Below are 24818 nucleotides of genomic sequence, written 5' to 3' on the forward strand. Positions count from 1 at the left end.
GAACACAGAGATTATAAAATCAGTTTTCCAGGCACTTTCAAAGATGCTTTTTCTTATGCTAATAGAAAAATAAGAAAAGGTTTAAGTGGGCTGTGTTATTTTTCACAGAACAATCTTGAGCAAATTAAAATGTAAATTTTTATACAATCACTGCTTTTGGGTGACAAATCTTTTGCTTAAGTCTTTAGATGCATCCTGCCTCTGTTTGATCTTCACATTTGAAGGCTTCAGAAGAACTTGCCTGATCAGTTCTGTGATCTCTTTTCTTATTTCTTATGCTGACTTATCCGATTTCTGCAAGAGTTTTTAGCTTGCTAAGCCAACAGTGAACTGATCCAGTAGAAAGAAAAAATAATTCTCACGTGTTGGGTGAGTGAACTGAATAAAAGGAGGGCAAGAGCCATGGCTGGAGTGCTCAGGTATGGGGAATTAGGTGCTCTGAATTCTCCATTATCACCTCCAGGGATGCACAGCTCTCAGGACCAGGCCTGGGCCCTGCTTTGGGAGCAGGGGTTCCACTCTCACCAACACTGCCCACACCTCAGTAAAACCTTCATAACCTCAGAGGGACACATACCTAAAGACCCCAGAAGTGAGGCCTAAGGACATGAAAAGGACAAAATATGGAAAACAATCTCAACTCTTCAGTTTGCTTCATGTCAGTCTACAACTACTAAACAAAAAACATGTAAATAAAAAATAAACCAACTGAAAGTGAATGTTAAAATTTTCTTCAATCTGACATACTGTTCTCAAAATTCAAACCCCCACGACTACAGGAACTGAAACAACACATCTGACCAGAGACACTCAAATATCTGGTCAGAGATACATCAATACTGAGTAACCTAGAAAAAAAATTAACATTCATCCAGGAAATTAGTGGTTGACTTATGTCCTGAAGCATTTTGAAGGTTATCCAAACTACCGCAGCTGTTCTGTTAGCATGTCCTTCATCTGCATTAAGAACCATGCTCTGGACCTGGAAAAAGTGTTCAGCAATGCATGGATGCACAGCAAAGATTTAAAATTGGATCTTTTATGTATATTGTCTCTGAATATTAAACACTTGAACCTTCTAAGACAAATGCCCAAAGTAATATTTCATTCATATTAAATGCTGTAATAATGAGGGGAATGTCATATGATTTATCAAGTACATAAAGCATTGTAGTGTTTATAAACAGTATTTAACAATGATGAATAGATTTTTTTATAAATATATAGATGCTTCTCCGTGTGTATGCACTTTAGACAACACTATGTAAGATAATTATATAAATTACATAGCTATAATGGACAATTAGGAACCCAATTATACTCCAACATATCATTATACTATTATATAGTACTAATTTACTGCCCTCTAATACATATTTACTGCTACTGGTTTCCAGACTTTTGGTCTTGGAATACCTTAAAAATCTGCAATTTTTTAAGTTACCAGGAAAAAACCCAAGTATTTCTTTCTCTCCCCAACCCAAATTTGGAATTTTGCACCCAAACCTCAAATACTGCCAGAGGCCCAGAAACTAAATTCTCACTGTCACTGCAGTAACAGGTTAAAATTGCAGCACTGTGTGCCCTTGCAGTGCTGCCAAGAGGCAGCTTTATCTCACTTGAAATTGAGATTTAAGGCTTTGAGTGAGACACAAATCACCTGCCCAGCCATCTAACTCACTGGACCTCAGCATCATGACTTTTAAAATGCAGTTTTGATCATTTTATACATATTTTCTCTAGGACTGGAATCACAGTGTGCAAAGGTGTCTGGTCTTACCGGTTAAAAGGATAAAACTCCTGAAAAAAAGTTTTCTATGCTGTTAATATTTCTAATAACATTTTGCATTGTCCCATGCATAAAATATTAAGTATTCCAGAAAATAATATCTTCCAAAATAGTTGTCTCAGGACTCCTGGAAAAGCCTGAAGAGCTCAGTAACATCTTAGACAATTTTGATAATGGCTCACCCCAAACTTAGACTATCAAATCTTTGTAGGACACCATTGCATGGCCCTTTTTACTAAAAGAGTGTTGTACTGGAGTATTAGACAAATGTGCTGAAAAATGTTTCATGAACTATGGCTCAAGTGATGGCAGCTGCTATAATCTGCACTCAGCTCACCTCTACAAGGAAAATTACAACAAAAATTGCATGACAGCATTAATAAAAATTCCAAGATTGGTTCTATATGCAGAATCTACCTTAAAATACGTCCACAGTGAATGTTCCTTCCTCTTAGAGTCTAATAGAAGGATCAAATTCCTTCAATGTTCAATGAGAAGTCTAATTTCTAGCCATAGTTGCATGGAAATAACTTCTGTAAACAGTGTGCACTGCAAAGGTTTTAGAAGAAATACCTACAGGCATCCACTATGAAAGATCAGTTTGGAGAAATTCAGGATACACATAAAATGATCAAAGTCTTTTAATACTATATCAGTGAAACCATCAAACTCTTGCTTAGATGAACACACCTAGTGACTGTCAAAGCAAAAAGTCCTTATGTGCCACAAAAACAGGATTTCCCCTCAGCTATTTTGGCTTAACTAAGGCTTTCAGACAAAAACAGTAAAAGAAAACAATTCTATAATTTAAAAAAAAAAAAAAATCAAAAAAATCAAAGGACACAATGGAAAAAAACAGCAACATTTTGGAGAGGCAAGAGAAAAGGAAACAAGAAGAATGAGAGGAGAGGATGATTAAAGCAAAATACAGCTCCCAAGAACATATGCTTAAAAATTCTCCCAATATTTCCTCTAAAATGCAGGTTCCTTGGAGGTACAAAAATTTTAAGGGACCAGATGCCAATTCACTACTCAGACTGAGAACTTTGGATACTTAGTCCTATTCCCTGAATTGAACAAAAGCCATTTGGGTAGACTGAGATTTAATTATACCCAGGGTAGGCAGATTCCCCCACTTCTCAAGGGCCTGCCTGGTGCTGGAGAGCTGTCTCATCTCACTGTAATTGTTACTATAGCCCTAAAGCTCAAACTCATCCACATTCCTTTTTTTCTTTTCCCACTGCAACACTCAATCATCTTTCACGTCCTATTCACCCCTGCCTTCCAGGAAATATAGCAGCAGTCTGGCCTGGAGGGCTGTCCCATGGCCCAACGAGTGAGTTCCACTCTGCAACACCTCCCTGTGTAATATTCTAAAGGTTCTGATGTTTTTATCTTCTCATTTCTTGTAATTTTTTGTTATTTTTTTTTCTGAGCTTCAAACACACATTCTTGCTGCATATATTTCTCCTCATATTACAGAATGCTGTGATCCAGAAGTCACGCTGAATTTCTGACACAGCAAGTTGGCACCAGACAAGTGATTTCACTGCAGGATCACTCAGCAAAAAAAGCAAGGTCACAGGAAGAAAATGAACTCCCACCTCCAGCATAACTACCCTAAAATATGAATCCAAAAATGTCTTATATTTTGCAAGACTGTATATTTTTTTAATCAAAATTTACACCTGTCATGATGATATCAGCATATGTGAAATGGTTCCAAGGGACATGCACATAAGTAATAGAGATTTTCTCCTGGTCCCTTTGAAATAAAATTGAGAAAAACAATGCTCTGAATCACAATGTTATAAGCAAGTACATGCAGAATTTTGACTCCTTTGATCTAGGTTTCCTGTTTAGCTCTTGTCCACCTCTTCCAGGGTAAGAGCTGACTCAACTTTTTAAGAGCTGAACAGGAAAATATTTTCATGTACGAAGAACATTTTCTAGCCCAAACTAGATAAAAAGTCCAAACTTCAGCAGCAACAAAATTGCAAATTAAAGCTTCAAAGATTTCAACATAAATTAGCCTAAGTATGCTGTCGATCAATTTTGATTTCAGTATTACTTTTTTAGTTACTAAAAATTAAAAAATCTTTCTGGGCAATTAAGAATTCTGAACAACAGCAAATACTAACACTGATAATTTGGATGTAAATAGGGAATGAAAAATTTCAACTGGAATATTTTCCAAAAACTGTTATTTTTCACAAGTTGTTCCTCTTTTGAAAAACAGCCGAAATGTAAGTCAGAAGTAATGCCAGGGAGCTCCACATTAAATAAGAGTGGCTGTAGTGGATGAACCCAAGGCCCTTCTAGTTCAACCCCCAGCAGTGGTGGCCAAAAGCAGGGGCATGTTCAGCATAAAGCACTTCTTCCACCACATCATCAACCATTTGCAGTTCACAGATCTCCTGAGCAGGCAGTGCTGTCTCTGTGTTCACTGATCCTCACTGGATTCCTCTTAGACACTTCCATTTTCCAACTAACCTGATATAAATGCTTCATTCCCACAACACACCCAGTGAGGAATTCCACAGATTAACTACATGTCTTGAGGAGAACCATTTAATTATCTTTTCTTATCAACATATTTTGTTATCAAATAATAATCCTTGTACGTTTCTCCCAGTACCAGATGTGGTACTCCCCTCACTCCCTGTTTTCTCCACACCATTCATGATTTTAGACCTCTACACCACATCACTCTTGGTTGTCTTGTCTCCTGGCTGAAGAAAACTAATCTTCTTAGTTTCACATTTGTAATTATTCATTTGCCCCTTCCTCTATGTGACAACATCATACAAACAAATATATTTCACCCGGGCAGTTTGTGACTATTTCTTCTTTTTGCTTTTTATATTACGGAAATGGAAATGTAGGCTCCAAATTAAGCATCTGAATACCTTGGCAGAAACCCTGGCCAAAAAAATTTAGTCATGCATTTATTTGAAAGGAAGCATTTTCATGGAGGGTGAAAGTATCGTTTCCAAGATTTACCTACTTTTATATTTTACTTGAAACTACGAAAATTTTCGTTAGGTAACAGATGAAGGAGAGATAATTATTTGTTAACATTAATTTGTAGTAACAATTTAACATCTATGTTATTCTACTTCAAAGCCTTCCTGGAAAGACACGTTGTAATTATTTTTTCCAGCATTTTGCTTAAAAAAATTCAGATTAGGTCAGATTAAACCACCGGGGCACTAATTTCAATTTAGCAACTCTGCATTACACAAATAGGATTTAAATGCTCATATTTAGAAGGATTTTACTTTAGATGAGAGAACTAAGAGGCGGGTGTATGTTACCCATAAATAACATGAGCTGTTCCTCAGCTGTGTGGCTCCTCCTGCGCGCCAAGATGGCGAAGGGCCCTGAGGGGAAGCCGAGTGATGGCGAAGGGCCCTGAGGGGAAGCCGAGCGATGGCGAAGGGCCCTGAGGGGAAGCCGAGCGATGGCAAAGGGCCCTGAGGGGAAGCCGAGCGATGGCGAAGGGCCCTGAGGGGAAGCCGAGCGAGGGGGGCTGAGGGCACTTGTTCTGTTCAGCTGGAGAGGAGGAGACTGAGGGGAGACCTCACTGCAGTTACAACTTCCTCGGGAGGGGAAGAGCAGGGGCAGGCACTGAGCTCTGCTCTGTGGGGACCAGGGACAGGACCCCAGGGAGTGGCCTGAAGTTGTGTCAGGGGAGGTTTAGGTTGGATCTCAGGAAAAGGTCCTTCCCCCAGAGGGTGGTCGGGCACTGCCCAGGCTCCCCAGGGCAGTGGGCACAGCCCCAAGGCTGCCAGAGCTCCAGGAGCGTTGGGATGATCTCTGGGGCACAGGGTGTGACTCTTGGGGATGGGCCTGTGCAGGGCTGAGGGCTGGACTCCATAATCCTTGTGGGTCCCTTCCAACTCAGCATATCCTGTGGTTCTGTAGTCAGACAACAAAATAGTAAGTTTCGAGAATCAGCATTCTTCCGTGAAGTTTTCACCTGATACAAAAAGACAAAAGGAACAGCCAACCGTTTGGAGGGTGGGTGTTATTTCTTTGCCTTCTGTTCTAACCATCACTTCAATACTTGATTCTAAATAAAGGAGATGAGAAAAAGAAGTTTTGAAATTTCACTTTGTAAAGGAGGGTTTTACGTGGAATAGAAAGATTAAAAGAGTATGGCATAAGAATAAAAAAGGTGACTCTTCTGAGAATTTTGAAGCAACCCAGTGTTCAAAATCAATGACAGTAAAACAAACTTAGGAAGAGAAGGAATAAAAATACATACTCCAATACATATAAATAATAAATACATAAATCAGAGGAAGCAAAAGGATAACCTACTATTTTTTTCTCTTAAAGAACACATTACACTACCTTTTACTTCTCCTCCTTTTGAAGCCACTAAAGAGAAATTCCTTATTTGATTCATAAGTGACTTGAGATATATCTCTGAATAGTTGAGACACACAACAGCAAGTGGAAACGAAAACATGATATTTAATCTGTTTTGCCACCTTTTTCAAGGTTTTCTAGCAAGAGTTACTGAAACAGTTTCGATGTCTCCATCACCTGACCAAGCGCGTTCAAGAGAGGAAATTTCAAATAAACAGCAGCACAAGATACATAAGTAGAGAACTCAAAATTAGTTGACATCTTCTATCAAATTCTTTGATATAAGCACCTTCTGAGAGTAGGGTGCATGCCTTTATGCTTTACACCACCAAGCAAATTGTACTAAACAATGATCTGTACCAAATACTTTGAATATATTTTACAATTCTTGCATATGCTATGAATTCAATACTGGTTTTTTTTTCCAAATGACTTTGCCTTTGCAAAGCATTCTAATTTTAAAAAGGAGAGGGAGAAATATCAGCTAGGTCTAAACTCCTTATTAACATGTTAACAATTCTTTTCAAATCATGATTCTGCTATTATTGAACAAGACAGTACATTCTCATTCTCCAATTTCATGCACCCAGAAATTAACTCTGAATAGTAGTAACCAGAAAATGATAGGAATCTGGGTCTCTGCTGACAGTACTAACAAGGCAGCTGATAATCACATCTGCAAACAAATTTCCCCATTCCTCAACCCTTCCACAAATAGCCCAGGTAAACAAAGAACACAGACCTGGAATAGCAGAGCAGAACAATCTTCCCTTTATTCAGCTGTGGGATAAGTTTTTACAGATTTTCTCAGATCACTGTGCATCAAAACATGAGAGCAGTGCCTGATTATAAGGAATTCGTGAAAGATCAGCAGCATTCAGACACCAGAAAACAGAGATTTACCAGTATTAATCATGTTTCAATAAAGAATTAGATATTTGACTTTTGGTAGACATTGAATGGGTCTGATTTTCAAAGAAAACAAAAAAGTATCCTCTGCACTTTAATGGTAAAGAACCACAGAATGACCCCTGACAACTGTAGAGCTGATTTTTGACCAGGCACACACACACACACCTTCCACTGACCATCTCATTGCCTCCCTGATGCAACCATGGCACCAGCCCCAGTGAATTCTTAAACTGGCCTCTTTCTAAACACATCTCTCTTCCCATTTCAAGACTCACTAATGCCACCTGTTAGCAGATTATCTGGATGGTTTGAAAGCCGTGCAACACACAGAGAAGTCAGTCAGTATGAGTGGTGTAATTTTATATGCTCTCCTCTTGGATTTTTCAACAGATTGGAAGTATGTTATCAGAGGGCTAACAATGTTGGGTAATCACCCTTTGTGGCTGTTTGGGTACAAACTACACTTGTGGTGAGTTTGTTGACTTACCTTTGGCATGTCTGCATGCATATTAGACAAGAGAAACAAGAAATGACAACTCAGAAAACTATGATACTTTTCAGACAGAGAATCTAACGCTGAGAAAAGTAGCACCTACTCAATGTTCATTTAAGCTTAAACCAAAAGGGAAGCTTTTTTTCAAAATGTCTCTTTCTGAACAGACCTAATAATGTATAATCCAATTGTCAGTTTTTTCTTGCTTGCTACTTTTTAATTCATTCTTTGGTGAGTGATCCCTACTTTTCAATGGCAAGGTGAACAAGTTAAGGAGTGTGAAAATACAAAGAAACTTTTAGAAGTAGGATGGGCATTGCCTAAAGAAATAAATACTAATAATGTGAACAATAACGAAATGCTAATAGTGAGAAACAATAATTGAACTCTTATCTTGCACCCTTCAATGTACATTGAATTTTGATGGCTACTAGACCTACTACCAGGTATGTAGGTGTGTCACCTTATTTTATTTATTGTTTTTAAATCCCAAATAAAAATATTTTTATTTTGTTCAACTGGGAATCTCTCTTCTTTTTCCTTTTCAGTAAGGAAACATGATTATGTCAGGTCAAGTCTAAAAGTGCTTTGGTTTGTCTGCCAAAACTAACTCTAAAACATTTTGGAAGAAACTGCTCTATGGCAGTGAAGTGGTTTTACAAACCCAGCCATCAGTCTTTACTGCACCTCACAGAAACATCCTTAACATGAAGTAAGGAAAGGTAAAGGGCTGAATCTCCTCCAGGGTGTCAAGAATTCACAATAACATTTCTTGCTCGTGGTTACTGTGCTGCTCTGGGTGAAGGTAATTTATGGGAGCACGTGGATCAGCGTGGCCACATTGCACTGCCTTTGCTGAAAGAATTCATCAAAGGACGATCTTCAGAGAAAAATTAAATGAAGTCAGCCCTGGGTAAGGGCTAATTTTCCAAAGAGAAACTCTTTGGAGTTTCAGATAGATCTCAGCACACTTTGCTGCAATTACCATGAAAAAATTCTTTGGCAGTTTAATTTTTGTAGACTGACCCATGAAACTTTGCAGTTCTCTTCGGTCGCGTCACTGAGTCACTGGTATGACATTTTCAGCAAGAGTCTGTTGTAAAGCCAAGCTTTTCCAACGCCATTTCCTTCTTCATATCATTACAATCCTTAACAGACTGAAGCAGTTCCTTGTCAATTGACACGACAGGTTCTGTTGGAACTTTTGACAGCCAGGAAGTAGTTAGAGCAGTATTTTTAATACCCTCTCTCAGACTCACCAGCAAGCCCACAGCTCAGCCATCAAAGCACTTTCCCAGCCAGTGTATAAAGAAAACAGCTGTTTATTAGACTTGCTTTCTGTAGTGTGCACAAACAGTACAGAGAGCAACAAAGTGCCTTTGCAGTGCACAAACATTGAGAGAGCAAAAAGAAAACGAACACAAGGCATTAAACAAAGAAAGGATGTGTACAATGGAACAGGCATAAGCTATTTATTTTTTGTTTGTTTTTCTTTTTATGCTAAAAATAGAACACAATGCTTATCTTCGTGTAGAGACTACTCACCAAAGCCTGAATAAACCGGAGGTCAAGAATATCAACATCATTAAAACTCTTTCCAATTTTCAGTTCTTTATCTAGATTCACTTTTTCCTGATATTACTTACTTCAGAAACTAAGCCCTCTCCCAAAGGAAAAAAAAAAAAAAGACCCATCAGAAATTCTCTTAAGTGGACATTTTAAGAGAGAAATGATCAGATTTAGTCCTGGCCATCTATCACAGTTAAAAGTGTCCTGAAAGAAAAATGTTGAAGCTAAGAATTTGGTCAACCAAACCTTCAATAACTTTGAAGCTTTTTAAATTCCAGCTCTAGTAAAAGGCTGAACAAATTTCTACAATAATGTTTCCAAGCTATGAAACATCACATTGCCTGGAGTTACTTGGAAGGTACAACAATTAGCAACAAATAGAAAATAGTGCACATCCAGTGCAGGTCAGTTCAGGAGTTTTCTTTCTAGAATTGCCATTCACTTAAACAAATTAAATGTGCTGTTCTATCATGCCTTATTATTACACTGAAATTAAACCTTGAAAGAAGTTTGTAACAAGACTGACACGTGGCAAAAATAGTCTGACCTTAACCCAGCGTGGTTTCACATGAGGGTTCTTTGTACTGCACATCACAAGATGCTACTACTGCAAAAATATAAACAGGGGAGTTTCCCATCATGAAATACGTTTGCAGGGTAAAGGCTCCTCTGTGAATGTATCACAAGTTCTTTGTAAATTACCAAAATCTTATCAAGACAACATATCATAGAACTTCAGGATAGATTTGCAGATACAACCAAGAAATGAGTGTGCTAAGGCTTTAGGTATGTTCTAAAAACATCTGCAGACATAAGAGTTGCGACGTACCAAAAAAATAGGAACTGTGCTGACTTAGAAGACAAAATACAATATTTCTGACATTACTGTTATATTAAAGAACTTTTATTCAAGAAAAATAAGAACTAAAATTTAACTAAATTGAGTTCTGTCCCAGCACAGATAATTTTAACTTCTCTGTGAATAAAATATTTCATTTTTACCCCCAAGAATATTTTGTTGGGCCTAAGTACAACAAAAGCCTCCTGCCTGACCATTTTAGTGGTGCTGGGGAGCAGCTGTTGCCTCTGGAATTGGTAGCACCTGAACTTGGCAGTACCTGAACTTGGTAACAAGAGCTCTGTTCACTGTTCTGGATGGGGTTAGCAATTGCCTTCACTAACTGGCACTGACATCCTCTCTTCCTACCAAAACCATCTCCCTTAATGCACACTGGAATTATATTTTTCAAGTCCCAGTGACTCATGGTCAGTTTTGTTATTGATTACTACAGTCAAGTTGTTTTACCCTTGTGTCACTTCCAATTTATGAGCCCCATTTAAAGAGAAATTCCAATCAACTCTATGACCTTGTACTTCATAGGAGATTTCTACCTGTTTCCCTTGCTGTATGTTCAAGGTGTCATCCAGCTCCTCATGTTTAATGGTTTGGTCTCCTCGGCATCAGTACTATGACCATGTTTTGTCAGTCTTGTACCTTTCCTGTCTGCTTCTTTAATGAAAATATTACAGTAATATTAGCCAAAATACTCTCCCCAAGGAACCCCATTAGTAAATTCTCTTCATTTGGAATGTTTCCTTTCCAATGCTGGGAACTGTAACCTCTCTTTTGTCTAGTTCATCACACCTTGCCTTCTCTTCTATTAATCCCCATTTTTTCTAGCTTTAGTAATAATTTATTATATAGATTTTTTTTCAGCTAAATCAATAATCTGAAGTCTCATTAGAAAGGTTTGTATGTCACAAGGTGTTTTCTGTAAGCTTCTGCATAATTTTACTCAATTTTTCAGCAATTGCTCTATATTCATGTTTTTCCATCTAAGCTCACAAGGTTCATAAGAACACAGTTCACCCTGTCCCCACTTTCCTACTTGATAGACATTTCTGAAAATGCCATCCTACATGTACCAAGCTACTTTACCTAGAAACAAACCCCCAAAATAAGTATAACTAGAACAAGAACACTTCATCTTGCCTTTTCAGAGAAAAAGAATGATTTATGATGTGATCTAATAGTTTTAAACAGTCACCTAAGTCCCTAAGCAGAGTTATAACCCCGAATTAAATGGTTATTTCAGTGTAATGATGCTTGCTCAGGAATTAGTAGCAAATGCAGATTAGTAGAAATGCTCTGCAGAGCGTTAAGAGCCCATGGATGTGCTTGGCTGTGCACACACTGACATGGTGAAGTCTCAGCACCTGTCCTGTGGTTTTACAATCCTTATCCATTCTATAAAGGCCTGTAGCAATCAGATCAATATTTCCTGTGTAATTGCTGTTGTTCAAATAGAGGGGCTCATAGGCACATATAGACCACCTATAGATCTCTCAAAAAAGAGATCACTTTTTTGACCCAAAATGTACAGCTTAGCCCACCTGGAGTAGGCAACAACTATACACAGCTAGAGTTCTAATCCTATACACAGCCAGAGTTCTAATCTTACTGCTTTACTCTGTCTTACAAACTGTGTTGTACTGGTAACTTCTTTAGGTTTTTGATTCCTTCCTATTATGACTTGTTACAAATTTCATTTCAGAGGCACTGGAGTCACAGAGTGAACACACCAGAACGAAGAAACATCAGAAAAACTCAGAAACCAGATTTCGACTCTATACTGATACAACTGAAGGCGACTGCCAGATTTTTTTAAATCAGCTGGAGACTCTTGAGAAATGCAGTTTCAATTCCTCTCTTCCTCTGGTGATGATAGTCCACGGCTGGTCGGTATGAACTCACATTTTGATTTAATTCAAACTACATTTGATTTGATACACTTTCCCTCTCATTACACTACCGCCAAAAATATCTTCAGATATCCCGTTGGGATTACAAAGATGGTAGATTTCCCTGGCAGCAATCATGGCTAGAAATAATACATCTCCCACAGATTCTGAAGGAACAGCCTATAAGCAATTTTTTCCATGGGACTCCCATGCCAAGGATTAGACTCAGCCTCAGTTTAAGGCCAGCAGAGCTTGAACAAGTACCTGAATTAATGTGCTGTGCTCCTGGAAGACTGAATACCAGTTTCATTTCCCTGATATGTTCACTGACACATATTTACAGACATCTTGAAAAGTGCACACAGTCTCCCCACATCTTTCTCACAGATACATCCTTAAAAAGAACTTCTCATAGCCCCATAAGCTAAAAGCAAAGCCTTCAATATCAGTGAATTATAACTGAACTGCTTCCAGTTAAACTGTAAAAAAGCAATCCACCAGGAAAAACCTTTCTCAAAACCACAGCAATACCAAGAGTGACTTTTCATCAGCTTCTCAGTTGAAAAAGAAACAAAAGGCAGGATAAGAAATTACATCATTTTAACAGGTCTTTGATTCTCACAGAGCCACTGTCCTCACCTAAGGTGGGAAAATGGATCTCCCTTGCACATCTTCAAATACCCAGAGAAACTCTGAACACCCCCCTTGATGCAGATAACTCTCTTAACAAATAAGGGTAGGGCTGACTTTGGATGAAATATTGTCTTAGACTACTTTAGCCAAGCCTTACAAACAACAATCTGTTCAAAACCTACACCCTCTTCAAAGACAAACCACAGGCCTGAAGCTGCTGCCATTGAAGTTTATCATTCATATTAACTTCATTTGCAGAGGTGTTGGGGGTCTTGGAGGAATATGCATGGAAACCCAGACCTGAGACTCTCAAATTCTGTTACACCAGAAGAGATAAGGGCATTTTATCACTTAAGGAAATACATGCAACTCGAACAATTTAATCTGATAGATTAAATAATAATTCTAGTCCATCAGATCGGAAAAACGCTTTGATACAGAAAATTGTAATCAGGTGTTCAAAAAAGAATTACTCAAAAAAAGCAGCTCTCAAAATGGAACAGCTATAGAAGATAGATGGTTGCTGGTCTGCAACCCCCCAGCTTCCCTCCCTCTCCAACTCTTTTAGCTTACAAGAACAGCTGCTCTTGAATGAAATCAGAAATTTTCTGGGCATTTCTGTCTTTCCTTTTAATGAGTAATATCAGTTACCACCAGATGAGTTCAAATATTTTGGGACATCATTTTCACTGATAAGAGTTCATATTACAAAACATACATTATTATACAGTTCTTATATTGGTTTTTAATTTTTTTGTCTACCAAACCCCAAAGATTCTCAGCATTAATCAGGCTGAAGCCCCTAAAATCCAGTTATCAGCATTAAATCCCTCCTTGTTCATATTAAGGTTTTTGTTTCTTTGAGCTTTTCACAAGAAATATTTGCCAGATACTATTTGGCATTGTTTTCTCATAACAATGGTCTTTTTATTGTTTTGTTGTGTGTTTGTTTTGGTTTTTTTTTTTTAATATAACAGGTGGATGGGATATTAGAAGGCTGGATTTGGAAAATGGCAGCAGCTCTGAAGGCTCATCATAAACCACTGAACGTGATCATTGCAGACTGGCTCACACTGGCTCGCCAGCACTACCCCATTGCTGTACACAACACACGCCACGTGGGACAGGAGATAGCAGAATTCCTGGAATGGCTGGAGGTAAGAGCCCCCAGATCTGGAATATGTTTCTCTGGAAAAGATTCATTTCCTTGTTCTTACGCTTCTACAATGATTTGGAAGTACTATGCTGGCTAATGCTGTTCATTTCAATCACTCACATTTCTTTATTAAATTTATGCAAATTTTTCTTCCATATAAACTTTGATAGGACTTCATAAACTTTCACCATGCAATAGAAAAAAGCAAGTGGTCTTGCTTATTAAAATATTTTATGTATCTTTAGAGGTAAGATAACTTCCTGCTACTTTAGCTTTTCCACTGGCACGTGTGTAGACAGCTACCACAGTCCCACCTTTTGAAAGCAGGCAGACATCATTTGCAAGCTGTTAGTTCAGCAAAGTGGGTTTATGTTACCTGTGCTTAACTCCTGCTTTTAATGCAGGATTCAATCATGTCTGATTTTTGCCACAGTTTCCCAAAGATTATGCTAAAATAACGTAAAAGGAGACCTTTCCAGAGGACAGACATGCTTCACAAAGCAGATGACATGGAGGCAGCAGTGAGTGCAGAGACACACTAATACAGTGACTACTTATCAAAACTCCTGCTACTTGGGGAGCAGTGGCCATGGCTGGATTGAAAAGGGAGAAAGCAAACACCAGAATGAGAATCACTCATACAAATCAGGAAGCCTAAGCAACTCCTGTTGCATCGACCTCTAATACTAATTTAAGCTATCTAATTTGAAATGAAATTATACTTCTGTACTTGACAGTGAATTTTTTAATATATTAATTTAAATAAGGTGAGGCCTAAGGTGGAAGCTGAAAGATTTGTAGCAAATACCATCGAAGGTCTAAGCTGCTTGCAACTGGGATGGCAGAGCAAGAAGCTGTCAGATACCATGCCCAGTTAGGGACAAGAGGCACAAAAGAATGGCAAAAGAGCCAGAGTCACTATTTTTCATTGAGACATTACAAGCAACTTTAGCTCTTGGTCAAATGCAGTTTAAGTTGATGGGGCCTGAAGTGATTTTTGAAGCTGTTAATTATTGAATGAATCAAACGGTGGACTTTGTTCATTTGCCAGGACACACCACATTGTCAACAGTAAAGACTGTCTGTGATTTCTCTAGGGTCAACAAACAAATCCGGGCTTCAATAAATGACTCCTTGCCCCAGCACTGTAGGTAGCTTCTCTTGTATCATGATATGTTCCAGAATTTAAATATACCACAAATTTTCACACCATTAAAAAGCTTGTGTTCAACCAGAAAACGTTAAACTCAGAAGGGGAGCTCAGGTTAAAAACCCCTTCATTCCAACTCCCCTAACTATCTCTTTGCTATGCTTACAGGCAGTCAATTATTTGAAATATTCTCAATAGATATAATAAAAGCTGCAGTGCTGCCCAACATTTTAATTAAGAACAAACAATAAGCAAATATTAGTGCTCTTAGTCCAAGAATTAATAGGGCATGATCAGTAACAACCTTGATAGCATCCATCTCAACACCACCTGAGAAGAAAACTGGTCAGATTCTGTGATTCCTAAGAGCTGCCTCTCTCAAAAGAAACTTGCCAAGTTTCACCTCATCTTCAGAAGAGATGAGTATCAAGACTGTACAACTCCACTGAGACAGGCAATATCCACAAAGAAATTAAAAGAGAGCTTTGCCTTTCCTGCAAGAAAAATATGCCACGTTCTTCTTTACAAGTCAGAAAAACTTGCAGCTCAGGTGAAATGCTTAAGATGTACATCTTAATTTCTTAAATGCTTAAGATTAGGTAGAAAGAAGGGCCCGAGGCCAATTCTGCTTCAATAGTTTTGTTTCAGATCAGATACTCAGCTTTGTAGAAATCAGTCCAAGAAATATCACTGCCATATCACTTAACACATCTGATCAATCTTTCAATACCTTGTCTTCTCGTTTAGCTTGTGCTTGTATCTCAGGCCAAAAAAGCAAGGCACTTCCTACAGAGGATTGTTTTACCCTGAAGTTAAAGGACAGATAATCATTTTACAGTCACAGGACAGTCAGATGCTGCAGACAAAAGGCAATGCACATTTGCATCACTTGCTACAAACAACAACAAAAATCCTACTATCTGTGTTGGTGGTTCTCCTGTAGTAGGAGGAGGTTTTCTAAGTAGCAGTGCCTAAATATGTGGCATTTTCCTGCTGCGTGAAAAGGAAGCAAGGAATAAGTCTCAGCCAGTGAAGAAATTTAGTGAATGATTCACACACTTCATTTGACCACCACCATCAACATACAAATTTCTTGTGTTATAATTCATGGTATTTCTAGCTTGTAGTAAGTATTTAATCCTTTTCACATTTCCTGCATCTAAATCAAGTTGCCACTATCTTCCAGGAATCCATTCAATTTTCCAGAAGCAATGCTCATCTAATTGGGTACAGCCTAGGAGCTCATGTTTCAGGATTTGCTGGAAGTTTTATCAGTGGTACAAAAAAGATTGGAAGAATTACAGGTAAAACACTTATAACTTTAAGAAATATAATAGTCAACTGAATTAAATTATGCAGACATTTGACATATCAATGTCATATTGACAATTAGCTGTTGAATAAGCAATATTCACCACAGTTCAGAAGTTTCATCCCATTGGTTTGGAAATTAGATTTAGAAAATTTAATGAAAACATTTTTCAAAATTAAGTCTCATAGTGTCTCTGTCTTTGATCTCTCTTACCTCAGTCCAAACTATGACATACAGAATATACAAACATGAGAACTACAAAACCAGAGACTCAAGCTGCATGTTGCTTGAATTTATCTTGTATCTGTTCCCAGTGATTGGTTAAACTAAAAGTTAGCCACTGACCTTGGATCTTTGGTCACTGTCTCGACCCAAAGTCATTCAAATACACTGTTCATTGTTAGCAAGTCATTTAAAAAAATACATTAAGGAAATTGTCTAACTGTGCTTGAGCTTTTAATTATGGTACAGTGCTCACACAGTGAATTCAAGCCAGTTCTCCTGTGGCAAAAATGATAGTTCTGGATTACATTTTACAAGAGGTATATCATTAGAATATCCCTGATAGATGCTCAAAACAAACCAAGTTAACTCCTAACACTTGATTATTTTGACTAGTGGCATTCTGAACTTTCTGTAAAGTTTTGTAACTGTACTAATAATGAGTGTAATGAAAACACATTTATAATGTTATTGGTACACTGCACACAGTACCTGAACTAATGCCCAGTGACAGCCTAAAAAAGGCAAAACCAAAACCAAAACACAAGTGCATTTTACACAAGGCCCACGTCAGCTACATTTAATTCATCAGAGAAAAGATTTTACTTTAATCAGCTTTAGAAGTGAGGCAAGTATACATGATACATGTATATATATATGAATATACATGAATATACTTTGAAGTCACAACTCTAATCTTGGATTCATTGCCACATACCACAGTCCCTTACACAATCAGCTCTTGTGGTACTGCCTGCATGACAAGAAGCTGATTTTACAAAATACATGATACTACACCTCTGCATACACTGAAGGACTTCAGGTCCCCAGCACTGCTTGTTCAAACCTTATTAGTACATAAAACCTTGATTATGGATAAGTAAAAAATATAAGAACACGTTATTTTTTGTAACAGCTATATGCATTCTTCAGCAGAAGTTGTTCAGACTTGTAACAATAAGCTCAAAAAATTGACAGTGATAAAAGTTATTAAAACTAAAAGGAAATATATGCCTTCAAGGTGACTTCCCTACTTGTAGCCTGTGTTATTAGTCTTGTCTGGTTACATCTATGCTACGTTATTCCATAGTACCAACGGAAGAATACCAAATTTAGAAGCTTCTCCTCAAAACTGAACGCAGCTTTCAACTAAGCAGAAAGTTCTCTTCCATAAATCAATTCCAAACCAAGAAGAGCAACATACAAAAAGATCTAGCAAACAAAAATCAACAAGACTCCCTAAGTGGAATATTATTTTTCTGAATACTGTAATGATCTGCCTTGAAGACTTTTCAAGTTGAAAAATCATTATGAAGAAAATCTACCAGACATACAGCCCTTTCTAGCAATAAGTGAAGCTTTATAAAGCTTCAGGTCCCAAATGTGGGCTAAAAGTCAACCTTGTTGTGGGACTGGTGTCTCCAGAAGGGCCTCTGAAACACTCGACCTCTAGAGTTTAAAAGAATAAAATTGTGTAAACATCCCTGCAGTGACAGGGCGGCAGTGAGTGGGTTTGTCCATGACAAACACATCTATCTCTGGGCCTGTGGCCTTGTGCAGGCAGCACTTACTGTTTGTTACAGCACCTGTGTTTGCTTTACTTTCTGCTGTAACCACGTACCCTCTGCAGGACAAGTGTTCTTAGCATTGTTTCCATCAGAGAAAGACCTTGGAAAGTAGCAGTGCTGCCTGCTTTTAAATATTTATCATAGACTTTTCTTACAGCAGTTGAACAGTCCTTCTGCACTAAATGACAAAGGGATTATTTGCTTTTATGGCAGGCCTTGACCCCGCCGGTCCCCTGTTTGAAGGAATGTCACCAACAGACCGTTTGTCTCCGGATGATGCAGATTTTGTAGATGCAATTCATACCTTCACTAAACAGCACATGGGTCTCAGTGTGGGCATCAAGCAGCCTGTGGCTCATTTCGACTTCTATCCCAACGGAGGCACCTTCCAGCCTGGCTGTCACATCCTGCACGTGTACAACCACATCGCACAGTTCGGGATCACCGGTAAGAACCGAGGGCACAAAGCATTGCACTGGCAGGACCTCTGGGAAACTACACAGCTCTGTGACCTCAAACAGCTTCTAATGGGAGTATTATCACCCCTCATATGCAAGGAAATTTCTTGTCTAGAAATCAGCTATCTAATTTTTACATGTATTGAGTTCAAACTGGTTTTCCCGGCTCCAGTGAGGAACTGGGCTGTCCAGCTCCTGAAAATGAAAACATCCTGCAGCGACAGGGCAGCAGTGAGTGGGTTTGTCCATGACAAACACATCTATCTGTCAAGCACTTCTGAGTAATTTCAAAGGTATGTTTTAGCAGTAGGGGAAATGAGAAAACTTATTCTAATTAAGCCAGATTCATCTAGTGTGTCATTAATTATTTCAAATCAAATAAAACACAGGTCTGTACTACTCACCTCCTTAGTTCACCTTTTCCTAACTCCCTGTCCTTCAGCTGTGTAGATGATGCTCCCTCTAGGACCTGGCTGACAGTGTTCCAGGATGGGTTTTATTTATAGAAGCTTATTTCCAATGTACCTAAACACAAACGTACAGAGAAACTGATGCAACATACTGAAAAAAGATAAGGTACTGATGTGCAGTGACAACCAGAACTGCTCACTGAAAAACCCCAAAAGAGCACTGCTCACCCAGGGCATGACACTGTGAAAGTATTTCTCAACTATCATCACATGCTGCCTAAACATAGGCCTGACTTTTTAGCAGATAAAACACGACAAATGAGCAACCAAGCACAAGCTCAAAAGCTTATCAATGGACATATATAAAAACAGTTCTCCCAATTGCACAAAATAATTACTGTAATTTGATGGCTCTTAAGGAACAAAAAGATACTTACTTCTCATAAAAGCATCTCTATGTATTTAATAATTTTTTAATCTGTTTAATACATTTTTTGCTCCTTTTTCCCCAGGAGTGGTTTGCAAGCAAAATTCAACATGAACGTTTTTCACTCTAATAGGGACAAAATATTATATTACTGTATAAGTGTCCAAAAGACAACCACTCAGAATGAGACTGCTGTCTTTAATCTGGCGTAATCTGAAAGACTGCACATCATCTCATATTGTATTTTATATTGACCAAAACAGCCAGGATAATGTAATTAAGGTTCATATTTACAGTCTGATACAGTCAGGCTATAGAAGTTTAAGCAGCAAATTATTCAATTTTATTAGCTATTTTTGAATTATCCTAAAAGTTAAATTGCTACAATACATAATTTCTGAGGCAAAATCATGATGTAAAGGGTAGTAAGGGTATGGGGGGAAAACCAGTAACATATTTGTAGTTGGTTACAGTACTCCTCTGCAGCTGAAATGGTAAAAAGGAACAATGGCATGTAAAATTTTGTTTGCATTTTTTCAGGCATCACTCAAGCTGTGAAATGTTCCCATGAGAGGTCAGTTCATCTGTTCATTGACTCTCTTCTGCACAAGAACAAGCAAATCACAGCTTACTGGTGCAGCGACATCAACACTTTCAACAAAGGATTGTGCCTCAGCTGTAGGAAGAACCGGTGCAACACCCTGGGCTACAACATCAGGGAGGAAAGGCTCCCAAAAAGCAGACAACTCTTTCTGAAAACAAGAGCACATATGCCCTTCAAAGGTTTGTGGGAATACTTGTTACAGTGCCCAGATTATCACAAAGTGAGAGAATGAGCCTAAGCTTTGTGATCCTATTTACTCATTCATTAAGGCTTATAAAATCTGTGGGAATAATCAATTTACTGAGACAACTGAGAATCTTACCCTGATGCCTTTTCATCAAGATCCTAGCTCTTAATATTTCTGTGGGAAAAACCCTGCTGCACACTTGCCCCAGGCTAACCAAGGATCCAAGGCCCTGGAGATGCTTGGGGTCCTGAGCTGCAGGATTTCCCTACAACTGGCCTGTGCGGGTTGGTTGTAAAAGATGCAGGCATACAGCCAAGCTGAAAAAAGCAGCATAATTGCTCTGGAAGGCCTGTAAAACACCCTGTTCCAAGTTTGCCCAAATTTTATCTGCAATTAGTCTATGAGATGACATACAAATTACTACTTTTCAAACAATGGACAGACACCAGAATAGTGCGGACTTCTACAGGGCTGAACTGCAGCACAAAAATAAAGACTGGTACTGTAGCTTCAGTTCTACTAAATTACTTTATCAAGAGTGCAAACTAAAAATTTTCTAAGCTCAGGGAGACAGTGTGGTTTCTTGGCCATACAACCAGACAGAGGAGACACAGCCTGACAGGGGAGCAAGGCCTTTCTGCCAGTCTCCAATACACTCGGCTGCCAGAGCCCACGAGATGGCTGCTGTTGAACAGACATTCCCTTGCCAGTGGCAAGGTTTATGTATGTTTTAAAGCAAGAACAAGCAGGACTGTGTGGGATAATAGGCAGGGACATGCTTCTTCCAAGGGGCTCTCAGGGCAGGGACTCCTGGCACACAGCATTCCTCCTCACCACCTCCTTCCCCAGCACACGAGGCATGTGGGGAGCAGCAGTGTGGGGCAGCCTGGGCAGGGCTCCTACCTGGAGCCACAGGTCACACACATGGAGGAGACACTCCCCTCGGGCTGAGGTGCTGCTCCTCGGCCCCCCAGCACAGCCCTGGCACAGCCCTGGCCATGGGGGTCCCACAGCCCCTCTCCTGCTGCCAGGGCTGTGCCAGGCCAGAGCCTCCCTTCTGATGGATGTCCACAGTGCACCCCTGGCATGGACACCGAAGGGCCTTGCAGTCCTGAGGAGAAATGCCTTAAAATGCTGCTTGCATTATACAGCTTGTTTCCCCACAGACTCCACTTGCTCAACTGCAATATCACAGATTCAAATTTTAAAACATACCAAAAATTCGTGTACTTGTAAAACAATTTTTTAAGTCTTTCACTAGCACAGCTATGAAATATTCAGTGATGATTCCAGAGGGGTCTGCTCAGCCCTGATTGCTACTCAGAGCAGCTGAATCTCCTGAATTGCTTCTTAATACTGTTTAAAAGGGTTCAGGAAGCTAATTGAGGTAGACTTAAAAATTCCAGAGGCTGCTGCAGTACAGTCAGGTCCTTGTCAGATCAGGGAACTGACTGGTTCTGGGGCCACGGTGTCTGCTGTCACCACACCTGGGCACAACAATGCAACCCCTGTGTTGCATCCTTCTCTGGACGTGGAGCTGGTTTCAGCTTGTGGTAAAATATCCTGGTTTCAGCTTGTGGTAAAATATCCGAGTCCTTTTGGCTTTGATTTCAATTTAAACACGTTGCATTTTTATGCTTGGAACTGGTTTTGCATCAAAAAAACATCCTTGGCGCATATGCAGATAACAGTGCCCCAGACAATGGTCTCCTTTCACAAAAGTTCCCAAACAAAGCGGCAACTGTGGGAGGGTGCTCACAAAGTCATCTTTGTAATGCTTTAAAAAAAACGTCTGAAGATCATGTGAGAAGCCCAAACAGAAGAAATTTGAGAAACTCAGCATTACACTTCAGAATCCTCTGCGCCTTCGTAAAATCTGACATTTCATTTTCAAGTTAATGGCATTATATTCTGGAGAGTACAATAATCCAGTTCAAACAAAAAAACCCGTTGTCACAAACAAGTTAACAGTTATAACAAGGCTGTGATGGGACCCCAAGTTGGAGATTTTACATGAATATGCTCACCTTTTTCCTTAAAGTGAGCCCCACAACCACAGCAAAAACCTAGGCTGTATCTGAACAGACATCGAACAATCAATTTTTACATGGAGAGAAAATTCAGAGAAAGACAGATTATTAATAAAAGTGATCTGTAGACAAGCCTCTCTGCCTTCATCTTCATCAGGTTTGCAGCAAAGGATCAGCCATTTTGTCTGATCTACTGAATGACATGTTTTCAGAAGAAAACACATTGTTCACTAACATATAACAACTATAAAACAACAACAAAAAGATACAGCTTTTCTAGCAAGTACCTTCCATTGTGAACACCCTGAGCTAAAAAAAAAAAGAACCAAACAAACTATCTGTGCATACACAGAAAAACATAATTCCCTTGGCAGTATGGTGGAGCCATTCTCAGATGTAATGAGGACTGAAGTGGGTGAAGAGACTCTACTCAAAAACCAGTGTGCAGTAATGTTCCTTCACACCTAAACCTATCCGTTTAGTCTAGAAGGTGGCAGGTAGAATGACCAGATGGAAGAGTTTTGGACCTTCAAACTGTGTGCACAAGCTCTAACTGTATGTTGTTGGTTTGTTTTTTTTCCCTAATTCACAAAATATCAAACTACTCACAATCAGAACAGTGATGACTTCTTAGGCATTCTTCCTTCTGACAATGTTCAGTTCAGACTTTCCTAAACACTGTTCTTCTAGAAACTCACCAAATCCTGAAGCATTAATGACATCTTTCTCAAAGTAATGTGCTTGAACAAAGCCATATTGTTAACAGAGGCACGTGAAGCACAATGTATCATTATGCAGGCAAGGAAAGTTGGCGAGCCATCTGTTTTGCAGGGCAATTTTCTAATTGATCAGAGAAAGGGCCTGACCACAATGCATAAGTCTTCAATCCACATCATACATCTCTGGTCACACCCAGTCACAAGGATTCCTCTGGTCACTTGATAGAGGGCTTGCCAGAAATTCTAACATTTAAACTTGAGAAAAACTGCAATATTTCCCATGGAAGAATGTTTTATCCTAAAGGGAAACTCATCCCAGATTACCTTTTTTCTCTGTCCTTTTAAATAGAGCAACAGGGCCACAAACCCTAAGGGATTACACAGCACAGCAACAATCAGAAAAAAATGATCGAGTTTTAATTTCAGCAAATAATTTGAAAAATAACATGGAAAAAAACCCCCAAGTTTCTGCTTTGAAAGGCAAACTTTTTTTACCTAAGAAATCTATTTCTTCTTTGACCATTAATTTTGTCACTTTGCAAATTCTTCCCTTCTCCAGTGTACCATTATCAGTTCAGGATCCACATCATCAATGAAATCCAAGGCAAGCCGATAGACCCAACTTTTACCATGTCTCTGATAGGGACTAAGGAGGATGCTAAAAACCTGCACATCCCACTGTGAGTATTGGTATCCCCTGTCATTGTGCACGTGAGAAAAGGTGCCAGTTAGCAATACTATTAATTGATAGTCACGCTGTGAGTGAAATGGTTCGGAGCAGATAAGTGAAGATGAACTGGAAAATGCCCTCTCTTCACTCATAATGCCTAAAAATCACAGGTTTTTCAACATTCATAGAGTTTTTGCAGAAAAAAAAAATCTATAAAACAAACAGCAGATTTGGAAGTTTCCTGTCCACTTACGTTTTGTCCATCCCATGGCTATGACATGGGGATGATCTAATCAATTAAAACACAAATAAAAAAATCAGCTGTAATTGAGATAAAGAATTTTGGCTATTTATCAGGGTGGACACCGTTTGTATTAACAAAAGCAAAGGTAACAGCGTGGGTCAGCATTTGTTGCAGCAGACAAAAGATGTAACATAAATGCTATTATGGAACACCTTTTCTTCTACTGTCAGAAAACACTCCTGCTTCACCAGCTGTTCAAGCTTCTCCCACTTCTGCTTTTTTCCTACCGTGTTTTCATATTTCACCACTTTATGTATCAGAAGGAAGAGTATTCTAGAGATTGTAATGTTTTGTCCTAGAGAAGAAGGATGAAATATAGTTCTTTCTTTGGTCTTAGAGAGAAAAAAACTTTTTTTTTTTTTTTTTTTACTTTATTCCATAATAATTAAGACAGCATTATTCTGGTTTTATTTTCTGTAGAGTTGAAGGCATTACTGGGAACAAAACCTACTCTTTTCTCATCACCCTGGATACTGATATTGGTGACATAATAATGATCAAGTTCAAATGGGAAGGAACTCCAGTTTGGGAAAACATCTGGGACACAGTGCAAACCATAATACCATGGACAAAAGGCACCCGTCGACCAGGACTTATAGTGAAGGCATTAAGAGTGAAAGCAGGGGAAACACAGCAAAAGTAAGTGTAATGAAAACAATAATAACACCGCAGATGTTTGGCACACAGGTTATCCCAGACAAAATACAAGCATCAGAATCCCCAGCAGTCACACCAATAGTGAATTTATCCGTGTTCAATTTCTGGCTTCCCCTCCCCTGTCCCTCAGATCAGATTGCATGATTTTTAGGTGACTTCAAGAATTTCTTTGTTCTCAGATCAGAAATGAGTAATTGGAAATGCTCTGGCTCACCAGTGCCACCAGTGTGAGTGAAAGGCACACAGGCCCTGGGTGCCAGTTTCGTTGATACTTGGGAATAAAGAACAGAGAAACCAGCACACACATCTAAGCAAGAATTTTAACAAGTTTTACGAAGCAAGTGCTCTACACAATTAATTACAATTTCTGACATTTTTAGAAGGGGATCACCTCACTCCATAAGTACCACATGAAATGTCAATGAAACA

General features: G+C 38.9%; 1 protein-coding gene and 1 long non-coding RNA gene across 2 annotated transcripts in view; one reads left to right on the top strand and one right to left on the bottom strand.

Annotated features, from left to right (window-relative positions):
• Positions 1 to 5308, bottom strand: part of LOC113996187 — a 36192-nt gene extending 30884 nt beyond the window's left edge. Inside the window, exon 1 of the long non-coding RNA XR_005566782.1 lies at positions 5107 to 5308. This is a non-coding gene — a long non-coding RNA (uncharacterized LOC113996187). The remainder of the gene's footprint in view (positions 1 to 5106) is intronic.
• LIPC (lipase C, hepatic type) overlaps positions 1 to 24818 on the top strand; it is a 52186-nt gene that overhangs the window by 24241 nt on the left and 3127 nt on the right. Inside the window, exons 2-8 of the mRNA XM_027736963.2 lie at positions 11696 to 11883; positions 13493 to 13672; positions 16008 to 16125; positions 18137 to 18370; positions 19759 to 20001; positions 23318 to 23438; positions 24153 to 24371. Of these exons, the coding sequence (XP_027592764.1) occupies positions 11696 to 11883; positions 13493 to 13672; positions 16008 to 16125; positions 18137 to 18370; positions 19759 to 20001; positions 23318 to 23438; positions 24153 to 24371 (1303 nt within the window). The remainder of the gene's footprint in view (positions 1 to 11695; positions 11884 to 13492; positions 13673 to 16007; positions 16126 to 18136; positions 18371 to 19758; positions 20002 to 23317; positions 23439 to 24152; positions 24372 to 24818) is intronic.

Source organism: Pipra filicauda, unplaced genomic scaffold (assembly GCF_003945595.2).
Source record: "Pipra filicauda isolate LSUMZ 115617 unplaced genomic scaffold, ASM394559v2 scaffold7_size6619720_pilon, whole genome shotgun sequence".
NCBI lineage: Eukaryota > Metazoa > Chordata > Aves > Passeriformes > Pipridae > Pipra > Pipra filicauda.